Genomic DNA, 20,745 nt, shown 5'->3' with positions numbered 1-20,745 from the left:
ATGAAACAATAAACACAAAAGCGTGTTATAATGGAGCTGTTATCAAGGGCTCAGAAATCAGTTTTTACAGAAACGGCGATAACATATAATGTTACAGTATCACAAAAAGGATAACTTATAAACAAATGGTTTATGATGCATCATAATTTGAAAACATCCATTAAATAGGAGCTGTCAGCCATACTATCTCAGAAAAAACACATATATCAGTAGATAAGTACCTGCTCTACTTACATAACATTCAGTATGTATTGCACTGTCCACATTTTGATTTTAGCGATTTTTCTATGGTAAAAAAAGAGAAAATCCTTCTTAGGAATATCCATTTTGACTGTCTATCTTGAAGCGAATCCTGACTTAATTTCCTCCCATACTCGGTCTGTGTATCATTGCCCGCCCTCCTCCCAGTCTTCAGACACTCCAACCCAGCTCTTCATGAGTGATATTTAATGTTTGGATTGCCTGGCTAGCATCCTTATTACTTGTTTACCAGATAAACATAAAGAATTGATTTTTGATTGTATGCCTGACAGTTACACTTTAAAGAGAACCTGAACTGAAAATAAAAAGTAAAAATAACCATACACAGGTCATACTTGCCTCCTGAGTAGCCTACTCCTCAATCTCTTTCTCCTCTCCTGCATCCCATTGGTCCACTGTGATCAATGGAATTCTCCGTCCTCCATTTTAAAAATGGCCATTACCCCCTAACAGCTTCCTGGTCAGCACATTGGTATATTTCAGTTCTGACAAAATATTGTCAGAACTGTAAGGGATCACTGTAAGAAGAAAATGGTGAGCCTCTGAGAGGAACTGACGGTGAGGTAAGTATGTAATATTCATTTGCAGCTATGTCATGTGCTTTATTTTAAATAAATTTACTCACTTCAGGTTCCCTTTAAGAAAGCAGAAAAATAAAAATGATTGTGTTAAGTTGGAAAAAAAAGCTGTGCACATGGAGCTTCATTCTACTGGGCATGCACAGATCTTGCTTGCACATGCCCAGTATGGATACGCTCCTCCACAGCTAGTAGCACGGTTAGAAGATGGAGAGTGAGCCTGCACTGCAACGGTCTTATAGGATCCTGGAAGCCTCTGGACCATTCAGGGGCTTCCAACTATTCAGGTGAGTATTTACAGTAGTAGGCATATACTAAGTTACCCTTCCTCTTCAGGTTTGTTTTAAAGGACAACTGAAGCGAAAGTTATATGGAGGCTGACATATTTATTTCCTTTTAAGCAATACCAGTTTCCTGGCTATCCTGCTGACCCTCTGCCTCTATTACTTTTATCCATAGACCATGAACAAGCATGCAGCAGAAAAGGTGCTTCTGACATTATTGTCAGATCTGACAAGAATAGCTGCATGCTTGTGTCTAATGCAGACAATACTGCAGCCAAATAGATCAGCAAGGCTGGCAAACAACTGTTATTGTTTAAAACGAAATAAATATGGCATCCTCCACACTTAAGTTATACTTTAAAGAGAACCTGAAGTGAGAGGGATATGGAGGTTGACACACACACACACACACACACACACACACACACACACACACACACACACACACACACACACACACACACACACACACACACACACACACACACACACACACACACACACACACACACACACACACACACACACACACACACACACACACACACACACACACACACACACACACACACACACACACACACACACACACACACACACACACACACACATATATATATCTCATTTTTTTTTTTATTCTTATTACACAAACACATACTCTCTCACTTTAAGGTATTGTAATTGAAATGTCATTCAATGATCACACAATCTTTAGATTTTTCGAGCATCGTCATAGCAATGTTATAAAATGGAAGTCACTCTGGGATATGACTAGCCATACACCGTAGCACTTTCTTGCCTGCACTAGCTCTGATCTCATTCACAGCTGTACATGGTGGTGATAGGAACAAGGTAAGGGATGCTGTTCCTCCTGCAGGTGTTCTGGCACTTATTTCAAGGCTCACACAAGCCTGCTGACAGGAATTCTTCTTGTTCAGGATTGATGTCAGGGTAATTGAATGTCAAACTGCAAGAACAACTGAGAAAGAAAAGGACTGCAGAGTTTTCCATCACTTACTTCAGAGAGCATTCAATAACACACAGAGTGCCGCACCCACTGGAAATTATCATTCATAAACTAGTGAGCCAATGATATTATGATCAATGAGGTGCAAATACTTTTTCCTTGCATTCAACTGTCATATAAATTATATGCAACTTGAGATTGGATCAAAATAACTTCCTGTCAACTTTTATTGGTCCATGTTCAAGCTGAAGCTGCATAATATTTGCATGAAATGTGAATGCAAGGAGAAATCATTTGCATCTCATTGATCATCCCTACACCTCATATTAGTTCTCTAATCTCTTTTTTTGTTTTAATAAAATATATATTTTTAAAATATAATTCCAGATTGCCTTTGCCTCCTGGGGCATTCTCTACACTTTGGAAGAATGAGGAGTTGTTTAGAGATCTGTATTTCACAAAGTTTCCTGTAAGTATAATATTTCATACCATACACTACCGCTCTATGTCAGCCAATGCATCAGCCAACACTTTTATGTGACCCTGAAGTATTTCTAAGCAATATAAACTGAGCATATGATGATGAAGTACATGGTCTGAGATTACCTTTGAGACAGAGATATATGTAACCAGGGGAAATATACACAAGTTGGGACTGTTAGCAATCATAGTGGCCTATAGGCCTTTTGATATGATGGATGGATTCAGTTACCAACAGAGGCACATTTCCACTTTGCCTTATTACATCTGCTGAAATCTTTGGCACTGCTAAAAATTTAGACACAGTTGTGATTATGTTCTTCAAAGTCACCCCTGGTAGCATTATCTGACTGCTTGGTAGAATACTGCTGTGGCGCTGTAGGAGCCTTTGGGGAGCCCAAGTGCTCCTGAAGATGGGGGTGGCTCCTTACTGCGTGAGTATGCTCTCTGGTGCTCTCATGCATGCGCAGTATGAAGCTGCCGGCCTTTAGGAGCACTCGGGCTCCCGAAGCCTCCTACTGTGGGAGATGGGGAACAGTGGTGATGGCGCTGGAAAAAGAGGACCGTGAGAGGAATGGGAAGGCTCTATCGCAGGGCTTCCCAACCCTCTCCTCAAGTACCACAAACAATGCATGTTTTGCAGAAAATCACAAACATTCACAGGTGAGGTAATTAGCATCTCAGCAGAGTTGATTAACTACTGCTGTGGATTTCCACAAAACATGCACTGTTGGTGGTAATTGAGTAGAGGGTTGGGAAGCCCTGCTCTGTAGAACCCAAAACCTTCCCTATCCTTAGGTAAGCAGGCATGGGCTCACGAGTCCATAAGGACTCAGACGTGATTTAAATAAGGCTTAATTGCCTAAGGTGTGCGGCTGGGAGAGAAGGGGTTACTTACCCATAAGTCCGCTGTCTTCTATGCGCTTGAAGGCGTAGTGAGTCTTGCAACGCGTCCAATGGGCCGTGTGCAAGAGGTTTGAAATGCATAGAAGACAGCGGACTTATGGGTAAGTAACACCCTCTCTCCCAGCTGCACACCTGAAGCAATGAATCTTCATTTAAATCGCGAATTCAAGTCCTTACAGACTCGTGAGCCCACCACTGTAGGTAAGTATCTCTTTGTTGTCTTTTTTTTCAATTTACTCTGGCTTAAGAGACCCTGAAGAAACTTGAGCAATATAAATGCAGCATAATGGTGGTCATACACTTATACATGGCCACCAAATTCCACCATCTGATAGATCCCTTCAAGCCTTTCACACACCAGGCATAGATTTTCAGAACCATTTACTTATCAAAAAACTTTATAACAATTCACAGAGATTTTTACCTAATGCGGATTAATGCGGTATTTCATTCTGGTATTTTAAGGAATCATGCAATGTTTCATTTGTTATTTGATGGATAATGGCAGTTCATGGAAATGGAGTCCATCCCTTTATGACCACAGTGTACCCATCTTCTGATGGCTACTCCCAGCAGCATAACACACTATGCCACAAAGCTCCTGTTACCTCAAACTTGTTTCTTGAGGCTGCCTCTCAGCCGATCCTGTCCACCGGCCGGGCAGTTGGTAGCAATCTGAACAGGCAGTGGACAGGCGCCGCCCATCCCCCCAATTAGTTGCATTGTTTCATGGCAGACTTTTTTGCTGACAGTCAACACCGCCTGTCAAACGTGACACACGCAATGTTACTAAATACTGCCATTCAGCTGCATGTAATTGGCCAAAAACCAGGTGGCTGAACTGCTTTACAAATTAGCAGTTCAGCCATTCATAGAAAAGAGGCCTGAAGAGTTCACTGTACTCTAGTGGCCTCCACAGACAACTGATGTCCATCCAATAGAGCACATTTGGGATGCTGTGGAATGAAAGATTTGCATCATGGATGAACAGCCATCAAATCTGCAGTAAGGCCTGGAACCCACTAGCAGTACATTACTAAGCCCTTTGTAAGCTCTTGTGATTTGAAAAGCTCTTGCTAATGTAATGCTGTGGGCGTGATCCCACTTGAGTGATGTGATTTTATAAAAATCCCCCATAGCATTGCATTAGCAAGAGCTTTACAAATCACTAGCACTTAGAGAACTGCTAGTGGGTTTAAGCCCTTACTGCATGATGCTGTCATGTCCAAATAGACCTAAATCTCTTAGGAATGTTCCAATATATTTATTCTATGCCACAACAAATTAAAGCAGTTCTGAAGACAAAACAAGGCCTAACCTGGTTCTAGCAATGTGAACCTGGCCAGTGAGTCTATATGTTTATGGTACCCATGTGTGTGTCTATTGTACATACTTTTTACATGGCAAAACTTCCACATTGGGTCAGGGGTCGAGTCCTGCATGAAAGGGGATGGGTGAAGTCCACCTCCTTTTTTTTTTTTAGAGAGTGGATGTCGTCCACCCTAGCATGGGGAGGGGAGGCAGCGCAGTGAAGGTGGAGCGGTGGGCACAGTGGTGGGGGAGGAGGGATGCCCCCCCTTCCCTCACCTGGGGCTTCCCCTTCCTCGCTCCCCTCTCCAGAACTACGTTTTGTGCATGGCTGGCAGCGGGCGGGGACTTACTTCTGTCTTGATCCAAGCACCGGAGGAAGCTCTGCGTGCCGCTGCTCTGGTCTAGACTGAAACAAGAAAGAAGTCGTTCTCCGCCCGCTGCCAGCCGCCCACAAAAATTAGTTCTGGAGGAGGGAGCAAGGAAATCGGAGCCCCTTATTTGCCTATTCTTTTATTCTTCGAAGGAATAATCATGTCAGTTTTTACATTCCTTTCACTACAGATTTTCTATAAAGCAAGCTTGAAGCGAAAATTAAATTATGAGATAGTGAATTGTATCTGTAGTACAGCGAAGAAATAGATTAGTAGCAAGGAAAAGAGTCTAATTGTTTTCAATACAGATAGTTTAAAAAAACAAAACAAAAAAACCTTCAGTTATCTGCTTTTTCCTTTGCAAAAAGAGAGCTTGTCTGAGCTATTCGACCCACTGGGTCAAATACAGTCCTGCTTTCTGAAGCACTTAACCAGCTGAGCCAAACAATGAGAGACAGCTTCTACTTTACTCAGGAATGTTCAAAGGGTCATTATTTCTTCGTGTTACAGCTTAAAAGACAGTGTGTGGTTTTTAAAACGACAACTGTGACAGTGATGCAATGTTATAAAGAAGAAAAAAAACGAATGCTCTATTCATTATCCCTACTACACAGACAATTCATTATAGCCTAAGGTTTTGTTTTTTCACTTCATGTTTCATTTAAATTGACACTGCTGTAAAATGGTTATGAAGCCTGCCATGGTTATTTCATTTCAAACAAGTCCCATTGTTTGGCTGTCCTGCTGATCTTTTGCCTCTGATACTTTAAGTCACAGACCCTGAATAAGCATGGAGATCAGGTGCTCTAACTAAAGTCTAGCTATACTCTGTATGCTTGCCTTATGCTGGGCATACACGGTCAGTTTCTCCTTATCAATCGAGCCGCTGATGGCTCGATTGATAATTTCCAAAAGGTCCAATCACCGCGCGGATCGATTCGCCGCTTGATCCCCAGGGACGTGGCGGGAGTTGATCCGGCGGCTAATTGAGCCGCTGGATCGCTCCGTGTATGCCCAGCATTAGGGGAGTGTTTCAGACACTCCTAAATCCTAAAGATCAGCAGAACAACCAAGTAACTGACATTGTCTATAGAGAAAGAAAAATGGAAGCCTTCATATCCCTTTAATTACAAGGACACTTAAACAAGGTAGCTCTGTGCTTAGCAATCAATTCTGCACCATTTAATTTTGATTGACACACAGTTACAAATTATTCTACAATTGAAGTACCGTATTTTCCGGCGTATAAGACGACCCCCCCAACTCTTCCAGTTCAAGTATAGAGTTTTGGATTTACTAGCAGTATAAGACTACACCTCTTCCACACACCAAAAAAAAAAAAAAAAACTGGTGCAATGTATGAACAGATACTGCTGCTGTACTGTATGTGGTACCCAGTATATAACCGTATATAGTCGATTGACTGGTTGGATTGGTCAACTCTGCCTCTCCCTAAGTGGATTGGTAAGCTCTCCTTGTCTACCTGTTTATCAGAGAGGTATTGAAGAATAGATTGAGCTGTGCCCATAAAACACGCTTCTTTCACCCTTCTGGCCCACCCTTGTATCCTATTTACCAACTCCTCTGCCTCTCACATCTGGTACGTGCGCCACTTCACTGAAGTCCTCAGTAGAGATGTCCCTAACAGTTCCCGGCGAACTTCGGTGGTTCGCGTTCGCCTGCCAAAGGCGAACTTTCCCGGAAGTTCGATTCGCCCCATAATGCTCTATTGAGCAAAACTTTGACCTTCTATATCACAGTCAGCAGGCACATTGTTGCCAATCAGACTGCTTTCAGTGGTGGAGCCCCCCCCCCCCCCTTATACAAGGTGTTATAATTTAAGTAGGCCTCAGTTATTTGGACTGAGTTAGTCAAAAAGGCTTGGGGTGCAGACTTGCCCTTTAAGGGGATTTTCTCTTAGAGAGAAAATCTACCGTTCTGTCAGCAGGACTAGGACATACCAAGAAGCTGTTCTATGGACAAGGCCACAGGTCTCACTGACCTCAACATGTACACCACAAGAACAATAAACATAGGCCATATTTACAAAATACCACATTCCTGTATGTAAGCGAAAGGCCTCATTAAATATTAATCGAGTAGGTGTGTATTATGACACCACGAGGAGTCTAAGCCAATAGTCGGGTCTGGGCGATGGCTAAGATGAGGTCACATTTAACTCTTTCCTGGTCAGGGGCCGAAGGTTTCAAGACATTCCACAGCGAAACAAGCGGAGTAGACGCGGACTGGAAAGCTTATCAAGCTGATAAGTGGTGTGCGTGAGCCAGCACACGGGCTGCAATTCGAGGAAATCAGTGGCAAAACTCTTGGACGTTAAACTTAAGCTGCAGGTGCACATGCAGTTACAAGCCTAAACAGGATCGGGAGGTGTAGGAACGCTCCGAGGCTGGCTCGCAACTGCCGGGGGAGATACTGATCCACTGCGCCAGTGTGGGGACAGAATGATTACGCTCAGAAGTTCCGGGGGTCCAATCAGTTTCGTGGAGAAGTTGCCAAAGCTGATTGAATTGGCAGGCGTACAAAGTCCGGGATCAGGAGTTTGGCAATATGGAATCGAGACAGCTGCAGTGCTGGCAGCAAAGATGGAGATGTCAGTCGGTTAAGTGAAAGGTTCCAGATGCCAATCGGAGTTTGGAGAACAGCGAGATTCCTGAAATTGGAAAGAGACTAAAAAACGAGAGTTCGGAGATCGGAAAGAGACTAAAAAAACTGACTGCTGAGCAAAGCATAATGCAAATTGCTAATGTTTTTCTTTCCCAAGGAGGTGCTTTTATAATGAAGAGTACCGTGCTGATGGTGATCCTGGGCTGCCATTTCGTCTTAGGAGAACGAAGAGAGGACATCCTCATGAATAATAAGGGGTTAATGAGAACACAAGGCCCAAACATGTTAATGTTTGGTGACAAAGGTACTGATCCTTTCACACCTCCCTCTGATTGGCACAGATGGACCAAGCAGGGATGGAGGAAACGAGCACAAGTGCCAGGTGCAAACAAATTTCATGGCACAATGTAGGTGAAAGGTCTGAAGGGTCAGGTGTGCTGGCAGTGTAAATCTGCTTTTGGATGTCACACTCCCAGAATCAATGCACCGATCCAAAGGTTTGTTAAAAGGTACATTGCAGTACAATGGGTACATGCAAAAGGTGGAGTGTGTGATTCAGGGATACCTTGTCTTAGTTATACAGAATGAGATGGTTTCAGATTGGAGAGGAACGAGCAGGAGGCGTCAATTCTCCTGCAGGAGAGACGCAGGGGACAACATCACACTCTGGAACTACCAACAGAGAGTGCCTCTGAAACAACTATACACACGTAAAGGCTGGAAAGCCGAGGGTTTGTGGTTCTCGAAACAAAAAGTAAAAATCGAGATCCAGCCACAGTCTCAAGTGACCTAGAGGGTGGGGAGAGCAATCCCGAGCAAGGGAGGGTCCACACAGGTAACTTCCTCACTACATGGGTCACAACATGAGACAATACTCATACTCAAGCACTTATCCTCATGCTAGATGGGTAAGTGAGGGGGTACTCTTAATCGAAAGATTGCAGAGAGTACATTCTTCCCGACCTAAGGTACGCATTTTGCCTCAGGACATAAGGAGGGCAAAGTTTCAAGCAGGACAGTTGGGAACATCTTTTGCCATTGATATGCTAATCAATTTCCCAGAAGAAAGAGTACCTACCGTATTCTTCTGGGGAGGGCCACAAGGGTTAGCATGGGATGTGAGTTTGATGGATCCGTGGACTTTTTGGAGTAGAGAGGTCGAATCCTGGGATACATCAGGTAGCACCTCAGGGACTCTCTATGACGGAAGGGTGATGGGACTAAAAAGGGGGGAGTTTAAAAATAGCGCCCTTAGTCCGGGAGGATGAAGGACCATGGACATACGGTTTTTGCATCCCACAGTCCCTAGAGTTTAAGGGTCCAAATAGAACTTGCATAATAAGAAGGGGAACCGTGACGGTAAAAGTGGGGGTTCCCACAACGCCTAAATCTCAGATAGTCACCCTGCCAGTGACTACCCAGGAACCCCACCTACCGTCATGTGATACACATCAGGTTGTAAAAAGTGTCCCTTTCCAGTTAAATCAACTGAGGGCGACTCCAGTTATCATGGAGGCCCAGCTTCAATTGATCACTTGGCAGATTAACTTAAAAGAGTGGGTAATATCTAATATATACCCTAACTGCAGCACTGTCACTGCCACCCTGGTACAGGCTTTTATGTCATGGGCACATTCCACGGGGAATAGTGTAGCCAGAAGAAGGTCCCGAGATTTAACAGATACACTCTTGGGAGGCATGGGCGCTGGAATGGGGGTGGCAAACAGTGTAGACATAGAACGGATGACAGAGGTCATTCAACAATTAGGCACATTGGGACAACAGAATGTGGGTACCCAACACCATCTGAACTTGGTTTTGGAACACTTATTGCACAACACCTATAGAGTTCAGGGGTACACTCAAAGGCACATTCAAATAATTCTTCAGAAGATGATTGCACATGCTAGGGGTACTGCATGGGAGACAGCATGCCTGTCAATGCAGACCGAGTTAACAGCAGATTTTAAGATAATGGCTCAAGCCTCATCAGAAGGTAAAACTCCTTTACAGCTGAGACTTGACAAGGAGCGATTTGTCGATTTTCCGGGGGAAGGATCTTTTGCATAGAGGCACCGAGAGGTGTGGATAAACAAATGGATAGGGTGCGACAATTATTTATGCACCGCTACTTCCTTAGTTCCTACCGGTGGAGAAAACCAGGTAGTTTTTCCAGTAATATCCCTGGGTACACCTGTTTCCTCAACACATGTCTTACACCATGACCTGAGAGGTCAACGGTTTTTGGTGCTAGACGGGGAGGTGAAACAAGTAGATTTGTCATCATGCTGGCAATTCTCAGAGAGGTACCTGTGTTTTCCGGGGCAAGTCCGATTTAGTGAGGAAGCCTGCTGGCTCAATTACACAGAGTGCGCAGCTGCCATTCAAAAGATCCCTCCTAAGGCCAAACCAATATCTCCGGTGGCTGAAGGAAAAGTTTGTCTTTTAAACATGAAGTCTGACACATTCATTGTACATTTTCATAATTGTTCCGATAGGGTTGATCTTTCAAGGGGAACATATTGTGTGAGTGAACGTAGATCCCATGCGGATCAAGTCATCCAGGTTTGACTACGTTATCCCTCAAATTGTTAGGAGAACTCTAAAGTTCAAAGCTCCACAGGAAGTGCCCATCCTGAGAGATAACACGCCATGGGACAAATGAGTACAGGTTTTGACACAAGATCACACTTTGTTAAAACGGTTAAACAAACAGAACACTAAATTAGAGGTGATATTTCATCATGATCAAGGTGATCTTAAAGAGGTTGAACACAAATATAATCAGGTGAGTTCCAGTCTGACCTAGTGGAAACGGTTTCTGGCGATTTTCCAGGGACATTCGGACTGGGCCTCTGCAATTCAGAATTTCTTCCTACATCCACTGGTCGTAGTGATGGGGGTGGCAATCTTGGGAATCATTATACAGGTGAGTTTGTGTGTAAAATTACGCAAACAAATTAACACGGTCAAGAGATTGGTGCCTCATAAACAATCTCATGAACCAATATTTCCAAATTAAGGGATATACAGGGTTATGGGTATAGGTGTAGTAGTACCTGGTATGGAGCTGATTGTATAAAGGCGCTCTTTTAGAAGGCACCTGCCACTGCTCCGTCGTGTAACAGACAAACGAGTTTCACTTTTCTGTGGTCATGCAAGTTTGTGAGTGATACGCAAGTGACGCAAATGCTGAGCATGTGATATAGAGGGACTTAGAAGTAGGGCATCCCCAGAGAGCCTGGTTACAGGAAGACCAAGAGGTCTTGCCCTCTCTTCCAGGGATAACCGCCTAGAGCAGAGAAGTTGTGGTGTGAGCACGAACATCGAAAAGAGAAACATAAAGAAAAGAAACCAGGTACTGCTGGGTTCAGAAGCAGGGATCTACGGATCAAGCCTTTTTAGGGGGGATTGTTATAATTTAAGTAGGCCTCAGTTATTTGGACTGAGTTAGTCAAAAAGGCTTGAGGTGCAAACTTGTCCTTTTAAGGGGATTTTCTCTAAGGCCTAGTGCACACCAAAAACCGCTAGCAGATCCGCAAAATGCTAGCAGATTTTGAAACGCTTTTTCTTATTTTTCTGCAGCGTTTCAGCTAGCGTTTTGCGGTTTTGTGTAGCGGTTTTGGTATAGTAGATTTCATGTATTGTTACAGTAAAGCTGTCACTGAACAGCTACTGTAACAAAAAACGCCTGGCAAACCGCTCTGAAGTGCCGTTTTTCAGAGCGGTTTGCGTTTTTCCTATACTTAACATTGAGGCAGAAATGCATCCGCAATCCAAAATCTGCAGCAGCCCGGGAGTATGCGTTTCTGCAAAACGCCTCCCGCTCTGGTGTGCACCAGCCCATTGAAATACATTACCCTAGCGGATCCGCACCCGCAAGCAGATCGCAAACCGCAGCGGAAACGCTCTGGTGTGCACTAGGCCTTAGAGAGAAAATCTACAGTTCTGTCAGCAGGACTAGGACATACCAAGAAGCTGGTCTATGGACAAGGCCACAGGTCTCACTGACCTCAACATGTACACAAGAACAATAAACATAGGCCATATTTACAAAATACCACATTCCTGAATGTAAGCGAAAGGCCTCATTAAATATTAATCGAGTAGGTGTGTATTATGACATCACGAGGAGTCTAAGCCAATAGTCGGGTCTGGGCGATGGCTAAGATGAGGTCACATTTAACTCTTTCCTGGTCAGTATTAAAGGGCCGGGTGGGCGAACGGAGCTCACTCTGCTTCCTACTTTCTTGCTATCTATATGCTGACTGGAACCTCTAAGTATTTCCATTCTATATGTAATCTGATATGATGTATGCTGTACATAGGTAGTCTAGAAGATGTAACGTAGTTTAGAAAGAAGGTAACTGACTAACATTCAGGAGGAAGGTTAGTCGAGCTGTAACGCCAAGAACTTAAACAGAAGAAGTTGCTTTGCTAGGATATGATGAACTATATATGTATTTATGCTTCCTGAATAAATAACTTGTACATTGAAGAAGCCTGAGAACGGTCTATCTCCAATAATGCTTGCTGTGTTGAGAGTCAAGGTATCTCAGTCTGTGAGGCGCAACTATAAGAAGTTGCTGGTGTCGAAGCAAAAAGGTGATTTATAACACAAGGCAAGGTCCTTGAGCCATTTGACTTACTCGTCTGCCTATACTAATTAGTTAAGGGACAGCTGCTACACACACTCTGATAGGGAGAGTTTAATTAGCCTCTTGTAGGTTTCACCTCCCTCCTCCCACCTCCCTCCTCCCCTTCTACCTATTCCCTCCTACCGGAGGGAGGAGGGTCTCTTCTGCCAAGGAATTCCAGTATTTCAAAAGCCAGCTTACATAACGTGGCTGGGGATTGAACCCAGGTCGCAGTGTATGGTAGGTAACTAACATATCCATTATACCACCAACACTACTAGCTGAAGCTAGCCTAGCATGTACCATTTATGCTCAATTCAAAAGAAAAATTAGACAAGAAAAATAACATTTATATCACGCTTTTCTCTTGGCAGACTCAAAGCGCCAGAGCTGCAGCCACTAGGGCACACTCTATAGGCAGTAGCAGTGTTAGGAAGACTTGCCTAAGGTCTCCTACTGAATAGGTGCTGGCTTACTGAACAGACAGAGACGAGATTCGAACTCTGGTCTCCTGTGTCAGAGGCAGAGCCCTTAACCGTTACACCTTCCAGCCACTGCTTAAGGATATGTAGCCAGGCATGGCCTTGCCTTTTGTGTTCAACAGTTGTCCAAAGAGAACCCCAGATAGCCAGGTAGATTCATCTCTCTCTCTCTCTCTCTCTCTCTCTCTCTCTCTCTAGTAGGGATGGTCACCGCTTTCCGCGGAATTGTATTTTTGCGCATAAATGGATTTAGCATAAATGGTACATGCTAGGCTGGCTTCAGCATGTAGTGTTGGTGGTACAGTGGCACTGTACTACATGCTGAAGCCAGCCTAGCATGTACCATTTATGCTCAATCCATTTATGCTCAAAAATACAATTCCGCGGAAAGCGGTGACTATCCCTACTAGAGAGAGAGAGAGATGAATCTACTTGGCTATCTGGGGTTCTCTTTGGACAACTGTTGAACACAAAAGACAAGGCCATGCCTGGCTACATATCCTTAAGCAGTGGCTGGATGGTGTAATGGTTAAGGGCTCTGCCTCTGAAACAGGAGACCAGGGTTCGAATCTCAGCTCTGTCTGCTCAGTAAGCCAGCACCTATTCAGTAGGAGACCTTAGGCAAGTCTTCCTAACACTGCTACTGCCTATAGAGCGTGCCCTAGTGGCTGCAGCTCTGGCGCTTTGAGTCCGCCAGGAGAAAAGCGTGATATAAATGTTATTTGTCTTGTCTAATTTTTCTCTTGGATTGAGCATAAATGGTACATGCTAGGCTAGTTTCAGCTAGTAGTGTTGGTGGTATAATGGATATGTTACTTACCTACCATACACTGAGACCTGGGTTCAATCCCCAGCCACGGTATGTAAGCTACCTCCCGGTAGGAGGGAGGAGGGAATAGGTAGGAGGGGTGGAGGGAGGAGCTCCAGGTATTAGAACCCTTGAAACAGGATTTCTATCATTTTTCCAGCCAGTAAAATTTTTTCTAAATTTTGAAGTTCGCCTCCCCATTGAAGTCTATTGCGGTTCGTGAACTTTTTCACGAATTAAACTTTCCGCGGAGGTTAGTGAACAGGGTTCACGAACCAAAAATCGGAAGTTCGCGACATCACTAGTCCTCAGCAGCGAGATCTGAGAGGTGGTAACAGGATAGGGCGTATCACGCGGCATCATTGACACCCGGCGTATAAGACGACCCCTGACTTCTCAGAAGATTTTCAAGGGTTAAAACAGAGTCTTATATCCCAGAATATATAGTAAATGAAAAAAAAATGTTGCTAAAGAACTGGGACTAGCATTCCAGAGGCTAAACAGATTAATCAGCTTCGGGATCTATTTGACCCACTGCAAAATTCTGGTTCAGCCTCTGATAATTCTGGTTCCTGTAGAAAAAAAAGAATGTCCTCTCCACTCAAATTTTAAGGTCCCATCTATTCCTAGTAGGCACACAACACTAATAGTGCTCACAGTGTTTGATGGAATCATCATTTCTTCCACTCAAGCATTGATTATAGAGAAGCTGATTATTTGTATTCACATAACAACTGACATCTGCAGTAGAAAATCACAAGTGTGCTGTGAAGTGGATAACTAATGTTCTCTCATGTATCCTCTGTTTTGATAGGGTTACTATGACACAATGGATGCAGGCTTTGTGGATGAAGATGGTTATGTATATGTCATGTCCAGAGTCGATGATGTCATCAATGTAGCTGGCCACAGGCTTTCTGCAGGAGCAATAGAGGAGGTTAGTAAATTAAGCCGTTACTAATAGTTTATGGTGACAATCAGTTTTTATTGTTGTATCATAAAAAGATAATGAGTGAAGCACTATCTGGCTGGAGCAAGCCAGCATCTAATGGGAGGCAGGGATGAGTTTTTAGTGACACCTGGGATGCAGGGATGAATTTCTGTCACCTGACATTTGATTTGGCAGTCTGCTGTTCACTCACAGCCCATTCACACACTCCACTCTATACATATTTACATGACTGTTCTGCCAAGCCAAGAAAGTCTGCCAGCATATGATGACTGGATTGTGCCCATGTCTGACAGCCCTCACATACATGTGTGACTCTTAAAGGTAGCCCGAGGTGAGAGGGATATGGAGGCTGACATGTTTTTCTTTTAAATAATGCACATTTTCTGGCTGTCCTGCTGATCCTCTGCCTCTAATAGTTAAAGCCATAAACCCAGAACAAGCCTGCAGATAAGATGTCTATGACAAATCTGCAAGATTATCTGCATTCTTGTTTCAGGAGTGTGGTTTAGACTCTACTGACCTGAAAGATCAGCAGGACTGTCAGGCAACTGGTATTGTTTAACCACTTCGCCATATCTGGACGCATATATCCGTCCAGATAGGCAGTGGTGCTGCAGCCGTGTGGTGCGCGCGATCGGGCGCGCGCCCGTGCGTGCTCCCGCTGCCCCCCCGATCAGTGAATGGGAATATAATTCCCATTCACCGATCTAAGTCCCCGGCAGAAATACCGACGCTTTCTCATCAGAGAGCGTGGTATTTCTGCCCTCAGGAAACTTCTTCTCTTCATTTTAGTTCCTAGATGCGACATTGTTCGCATCCAGGAATTTTTTGAATGTGGCCATCTTGTGGCCAAATAGTAAACTGCACCCACATACCTGTAATGAATAAAAAATTCATTATATTACATCTAAAACTGGCTATTTACCTCCCAAACTAAAATTACCCAAATACATTTTTGTATTAAAAAAAAATAAAAAAAATTACAATTAAAAAAAAAAAAAAAAAAACTACATAAATAGTTACCTAAGGGTCTGAACTTTTTAAATATACATGTCAAGAGAGTATCTTATTAAATTTTTTAAAATTATAAGCTTGTAAATAGTGATGGACGCAAATTGAAAAAATGCACCTTTATTTCTAAATAAAATATCGGCGCCATAAATTGTGATAGGGACGTAATTTAAATGGTGTAATAAGCGGGACAAATGGGCACATAAAATGCATGGGTTTTAATTACTGTAGCATGTATTAATTTTAAACTATAATGGCCAAAAACTGAGAAATAATGATTTTTTTCCATTTCTATCTTAATCTTCCTGTTAAAATGTATTTACAGTAAAGTGGCTCTTAGCAAAATGTACTACCTAAAGAAAGCCTAATTAGTGGCAGAAAAAACGAGATATAGATCAATTAATTTTGATAAGTAGCGATAAAGTTATTAGCGAATGAATGGGAGGTGAACATTGCTCGGATGCATAAGATTTTCGAAGCTGTAGGCTGAAGTGGTTAGAAGGAAATACATATGGCAGCTTCCAAAAGTCTCACACCTTTCGTTTCTTTTAAAGCTGACCTCTGGAGAAATCTAGAATCTAAACATTGCTTAATTCACCTTTTAAATTTAAAGTCTGTAATAAAAAAAAAATACACTGTAAATAAATTTTAATCTTTGCAGCTTTGACCTCATTAGTATCTTTGAGTCACCTAGTTGCCTCCTTGCAGTAGTGTCTCCTCCTGTCATTAGACCCTCCTATTACAAACACCACATTACTTCTTTATTCCTTTTACTTCAAGCTGCGCAGAGTGTGGGAGAATGTGACATTCCTTCCAATTACCTGTCATTGGGTTGGCTACATTACTCCCTTTAAAGAGACATGAAGCAAAAAAAAAATATGATATATTGATGTGTATGTGTAGTACAGTTAATGAAACAATATTAGACTTATGTATCTGCTCCTAATGTTTTATTTCAGTACAGGAAGAGTTAAAGAGACTCCGTAAAAAAAATTGCATCCTGTTTTTTATCATCCTACAAGTTCCAAAAGTTATTCTAATGTGTTCTGGCTTACTGCAGCACGTTCTACTATCACCATCTCTGTAATAAATCAACTTATCTCTCTCTTGTCAGACTTGTCAGCCTGTGTCTGGAAGGCTGCCAAGTTCTTCAGTGTTGTGGTTCTGCTATGAACTCCCCCTTCCAGGCCCCTCTATGCACACTGCCTGTGTATTATTTAGATTAGGACAGCTTCTCTCTTCTCTTTTACAAGCTGGATAAATCCTCCTCTGAGCTGGCTGGGCTTTCACATACTGAGGAATTACATACAGGCAGAGCTGTCTGCATTCTGCAGGAAGAAACAGCCTGACACTTCAGTGGATGATAGCTGCAGAGGGAAAGAAACACACAAATGATCTCTTGAGATTCAAAAGGAAGGCTGTATACAGCCTGCTTGTGTATGAATGTATTTTCTATGTGTGGACATACTGTACATCAACCTACTTCCTGTTTTGGTGGCCATTTTGTTTGTTTATAAACAAACTTTTTAAAACTGTTTTTAACCACTTTTGATGCGGCGAGGAGCGGCGAAATTGTGACAGAGGGTAATAGGAGATGTCCCCTAACGCACTGGTATGTTTACTTTTGTGCGATTTTAACAATACAGATTCTCTTTAAGAAACTCCAGTTGTTATCTATGCAAAAGAGCCATTGAGCTCCAAGACTTAAAGTCTCAGAGAGCTTTGTCTTCTGAAGCTCATTATATTAAGTGTATGGCACTTGTATTGTTTTTTTTTCTGCAGAGAACAGTTCAAAAGTTCACTGGCCTGCTCTGTAAAATCATTTGTAATGCTGAGTAGTGTGTCAACTGCAAATATTAGAGAATGATGCAATGTATTATAAAAAAAAAAAAACTAACGGAAAATAAAAATACGAGAGTATTGTCTTTGCTACTAATGTTCTATTAATTATCCGTACTACACAACCAATTCATTATATCATAATGTTTTGGTTTTTTTTCGCTTCAGTGTCTCTAACTCTATCTCTGGGAAAAATAGAATGACTGTGGGCTCTCTCTTTTTGGCCTTGAATGCCAGGCATACATCTGGAGCCACTGATTCATAGCATATCTAAAAATGTATAAATACTATTTATACCCTCTTTGTTTCTTTCCTAGCAACTTCCCATGTATACTTACAAATAATAGGACAGTCATGCTGCATTGTATATAAATGGGCATTCCTCACTTGTCTTACATGTGGTAGTGCATCTATCTGGGGGATTACTAAATTTTCCACTTTCACCTAGCCCTCATTTCTAGTGTGAGGAAACTGACCATCACGGTCAGTGAAATGCAAATAATTATGAGTAGAATTAGGATTATGCAAAAAAAATTTTGTGAAAATGTATCCAGCTTTAAAATGGATCCATTGAATTCCGCCAAGGTGGAATTTGATTGGTCTGTTTTCGAGCTGCATCTATTTGCATAATTTTGCCCAGTCCTGCATCAACTCTGAGTTAAATACATCTTATTGATCATCCTTATGGTGTGTACACACTAGAAAGATTAATGAAATATCTCAGACCAATTTTACCCCCTTACATGTAGTATGAGAGCCATATTCTACACAGTCTATTCTATTGAGCTGAACTCCCCATCAGATAAAAATCTTTGCAAGATGCTGCACACAAAGATGCTGTACACATGCAACATATCAGTATCTGCAAAAGATCTGTTCCTGCCAAAGATCCGTTCCTGCAAAATGCATTCATAGTCTATATCTGCAGATCATCATACACACCTTGTTTAACAGACATTCATCTGCATATCTGACAATCATCTGCAGATCTGAAGATCCATCCTGGTGGATCTGATCTGCAGATGAATGTCTGTTAAACAAGGTGTGTATGAGGATCTGCAGATATCATAGACTATGAATGGATCTTTTGCAGGAATGGATCTTTTGCAGGAACAGATCTTTTGCAGGTACTGATCTGTTGAATGTGTACAGCATCTTTGTGTACAGCATCTTGCAAAGATTTTTATCTGATGGGGAGTTCAGCTCAATAGAATAGACTGTGTAGAATATGGCTCTCATACTACATGTAAGGTGGTAAAATTGGTCTAAGATCTTTCATTAATCTTTCAAGTGTGTATGTAGCATTAGTCCTGGACAGATGAGAGTAAGGGGTGGGCCAGGTACATGTACGCTGGTGGTGGAGAGCAACAGGAGACACAGCTGCTGGGGAGGATCAGGCACTTCCACAGCAGTGGCAATGAAGATGAGGGATAGAGCATAGAAGAAAAGATAATTTTGGTTGGCTAGCATGCATTATGGGTTTATGTTTTGCTCATGTGGAGGTGAAATCTGGAAATACTGTTTTAAAAAAGGCAGCATTAGGGCCTTTTTCCACAAGCTGCATTGTGTTGTGATTATGCAAACACTTGCGATTTTAAGATCACAATGGTATCTGGATTTTAATGGTAATCATGGAAGTTCATTTCCACCAGTGCAATTTTAACATTGCGATTTTTGCTGCATTTTTCATGAGATTCAGGACATTGGGTCTGTGTTGTTTTAATAGGAAAGCACCAGAAATTTCAATGACTGACTTTAGTATGCGATTCCCACAATCAGTGTTGCCAACTCATCCCTTTAATTACTGACACATCTAAGTTATACAGGTTCTGGAGCTATTTGCACATAATCAGTGCCTTAACTGCATCTGCCTAGCCACGAAACCTGTATAATTCATATGTGTCAGTAATTAAAGGGATGAGTTGGCAACACTGCCCACAATACTTAGCAAATTACCTAGAATAATTTGCTGGTTTTGGTTTTCTACTTTATATAAAGCATGGCAAAGATTTCCACAGTGAGGATTCAGGAACAGGCAGGGACTGTGGAGCCACCTATTACAGTTGAAGAGCTTTCTTAGTATTTGGACTTGCCATCTGTGCATTGTGATAGAAATGGGGACCACCTGTAACTGCTGGCAGAGATTTGAGGTTGTCAACTGTCCATGAGATTGTCCATTCACTAGTCCAACAATGCCATCCATAAAAATCAGACGGCACATCAGAAGCGATGGAGACAAGAAATGTTACTTATTGACCTGAGATACAGCAGAGATCTAGAATCTTTGGACAAGTCAAGTATCTTTGGAAATGGACTTTAGAACTGTTTGTTTGTCGGGCAGTTCCGTCTTCTGGCCCTGAGCTCCTTTTGGATGCAATTTCATGCAGCTAAAAATAGCAACTTTTCTTAACTTCACACATGTCACTATTTAACAAGCGGTGGTGTTACAAGGTGACACAAAAAAAAGTGACTTATCGCATTCATGGCCACGGCTGCACTCCTATCTAACTCCAAGGGGGGGCACCTTTCCAATGCCTGTGCCGAATGCTAGCAACTGCCTGGCTGGTTTATGGCAGCAACAGACAGGTGGTGAAATCACAGCCTTGTTCCACCCTTGGAAAAGAACCCTTAGTTTGAGGAGATGCAGCTGTCCCAGAGGCGCATCAGAGTTTAAAAATGTCAGAAGTGTTATTTTTACACAGGTATTTTTCTCACTTTTTATTTACTTTTTGATTGGATGTGGCAGCAAGCAGTTTAAAAATGTATGTGAAAAACCAAAAATAAATTTGAAAAAAAAAAGAAAAGAAAAGGGTAGAACAAAGAGCTTTTGTAGACTACAAAGTCTGAGTGTTTAGTTTCTAGAATGTAACGGATTATAATTTTTTTGTTGGGTATCTGTTTTGCTTACTGTGGCCTCTATTGCCTTGTTTCATAGTCTGTGATGTTGCACAAGTCCGTGGCAGACTGTGCTGTGGTGAGCTTGGAGGATCCCTTGAAAGGACATGTCCCACTGGCATTGTGTGTCCTGCAGAATGGTAAGAAAAACTCAGTTAAACTCATATACATATATAAAAAAAAATAGTTTTTGGGTTTTTTTGACTACTCAATTATCATTTTTTCTACGTTACATAAAACCAAAAATGATTATATACTAAATTTATTACACAAAGAAAACTGGGGATTAAACTGTCCGCTGGAGGAAGGGGTGGCGGGGGTTGTAACCGTTAGTAACC

At 42.3% G+C, this 20,745-nt stretch overlaps 1 protein-coding gene across 1 annotated transcript in view; it reads left to right on the top strand.

The window, feature by feature from the left end:
• ACSS3 (acyl-CoA synthetase short chain family member 3) overlaps positions 1 to 20,745 on the top strand; it is a 212,379-nt gene that overhangs the window by 190,370 nt on the left and 1,264 nt on the right. Inside the window, exons 12-14 of the mRNA XM_068276864.1 lie at positions 2,478 to 2,559; positions 14,525 to 14,647; positions 20,448 to 20,547. Of these exons, the coding sequence (XP_068132965.1) occupies positions 2,478 to 2,559; positions 14,525 to 14,647; positions 20,448 to 20,547 (305 nt within the window). The remainder of the gene's footprint in view (positions 1 to 2,477; positions 2,560 to 14,524; positions 14,648 to 20,447; positions 20,548 to 20,745) is intronic.

The sequence above is a fragment of the Hyperolius riggenbachi genome, chromosome 3 (genome assembly GCF_040937935.1).
Source record: "Hyperolius riggenbachi isolate aHypRig1 chromosome 3, aHypRig1.pri, whole genome shotgun sequence".
NCBI classification, from domain to species: domain Eukaryota; kingdom Metazoa; phylum Chordata; class Amphibia; order Anura; family Hyperoliidae; genus Hyperolius; species Hyperolius riggenbachi.
Note: the sequence above shows the minus strand (reverse complement) of the source record. Positions and strands in the feature narration are given on the sequence as shown.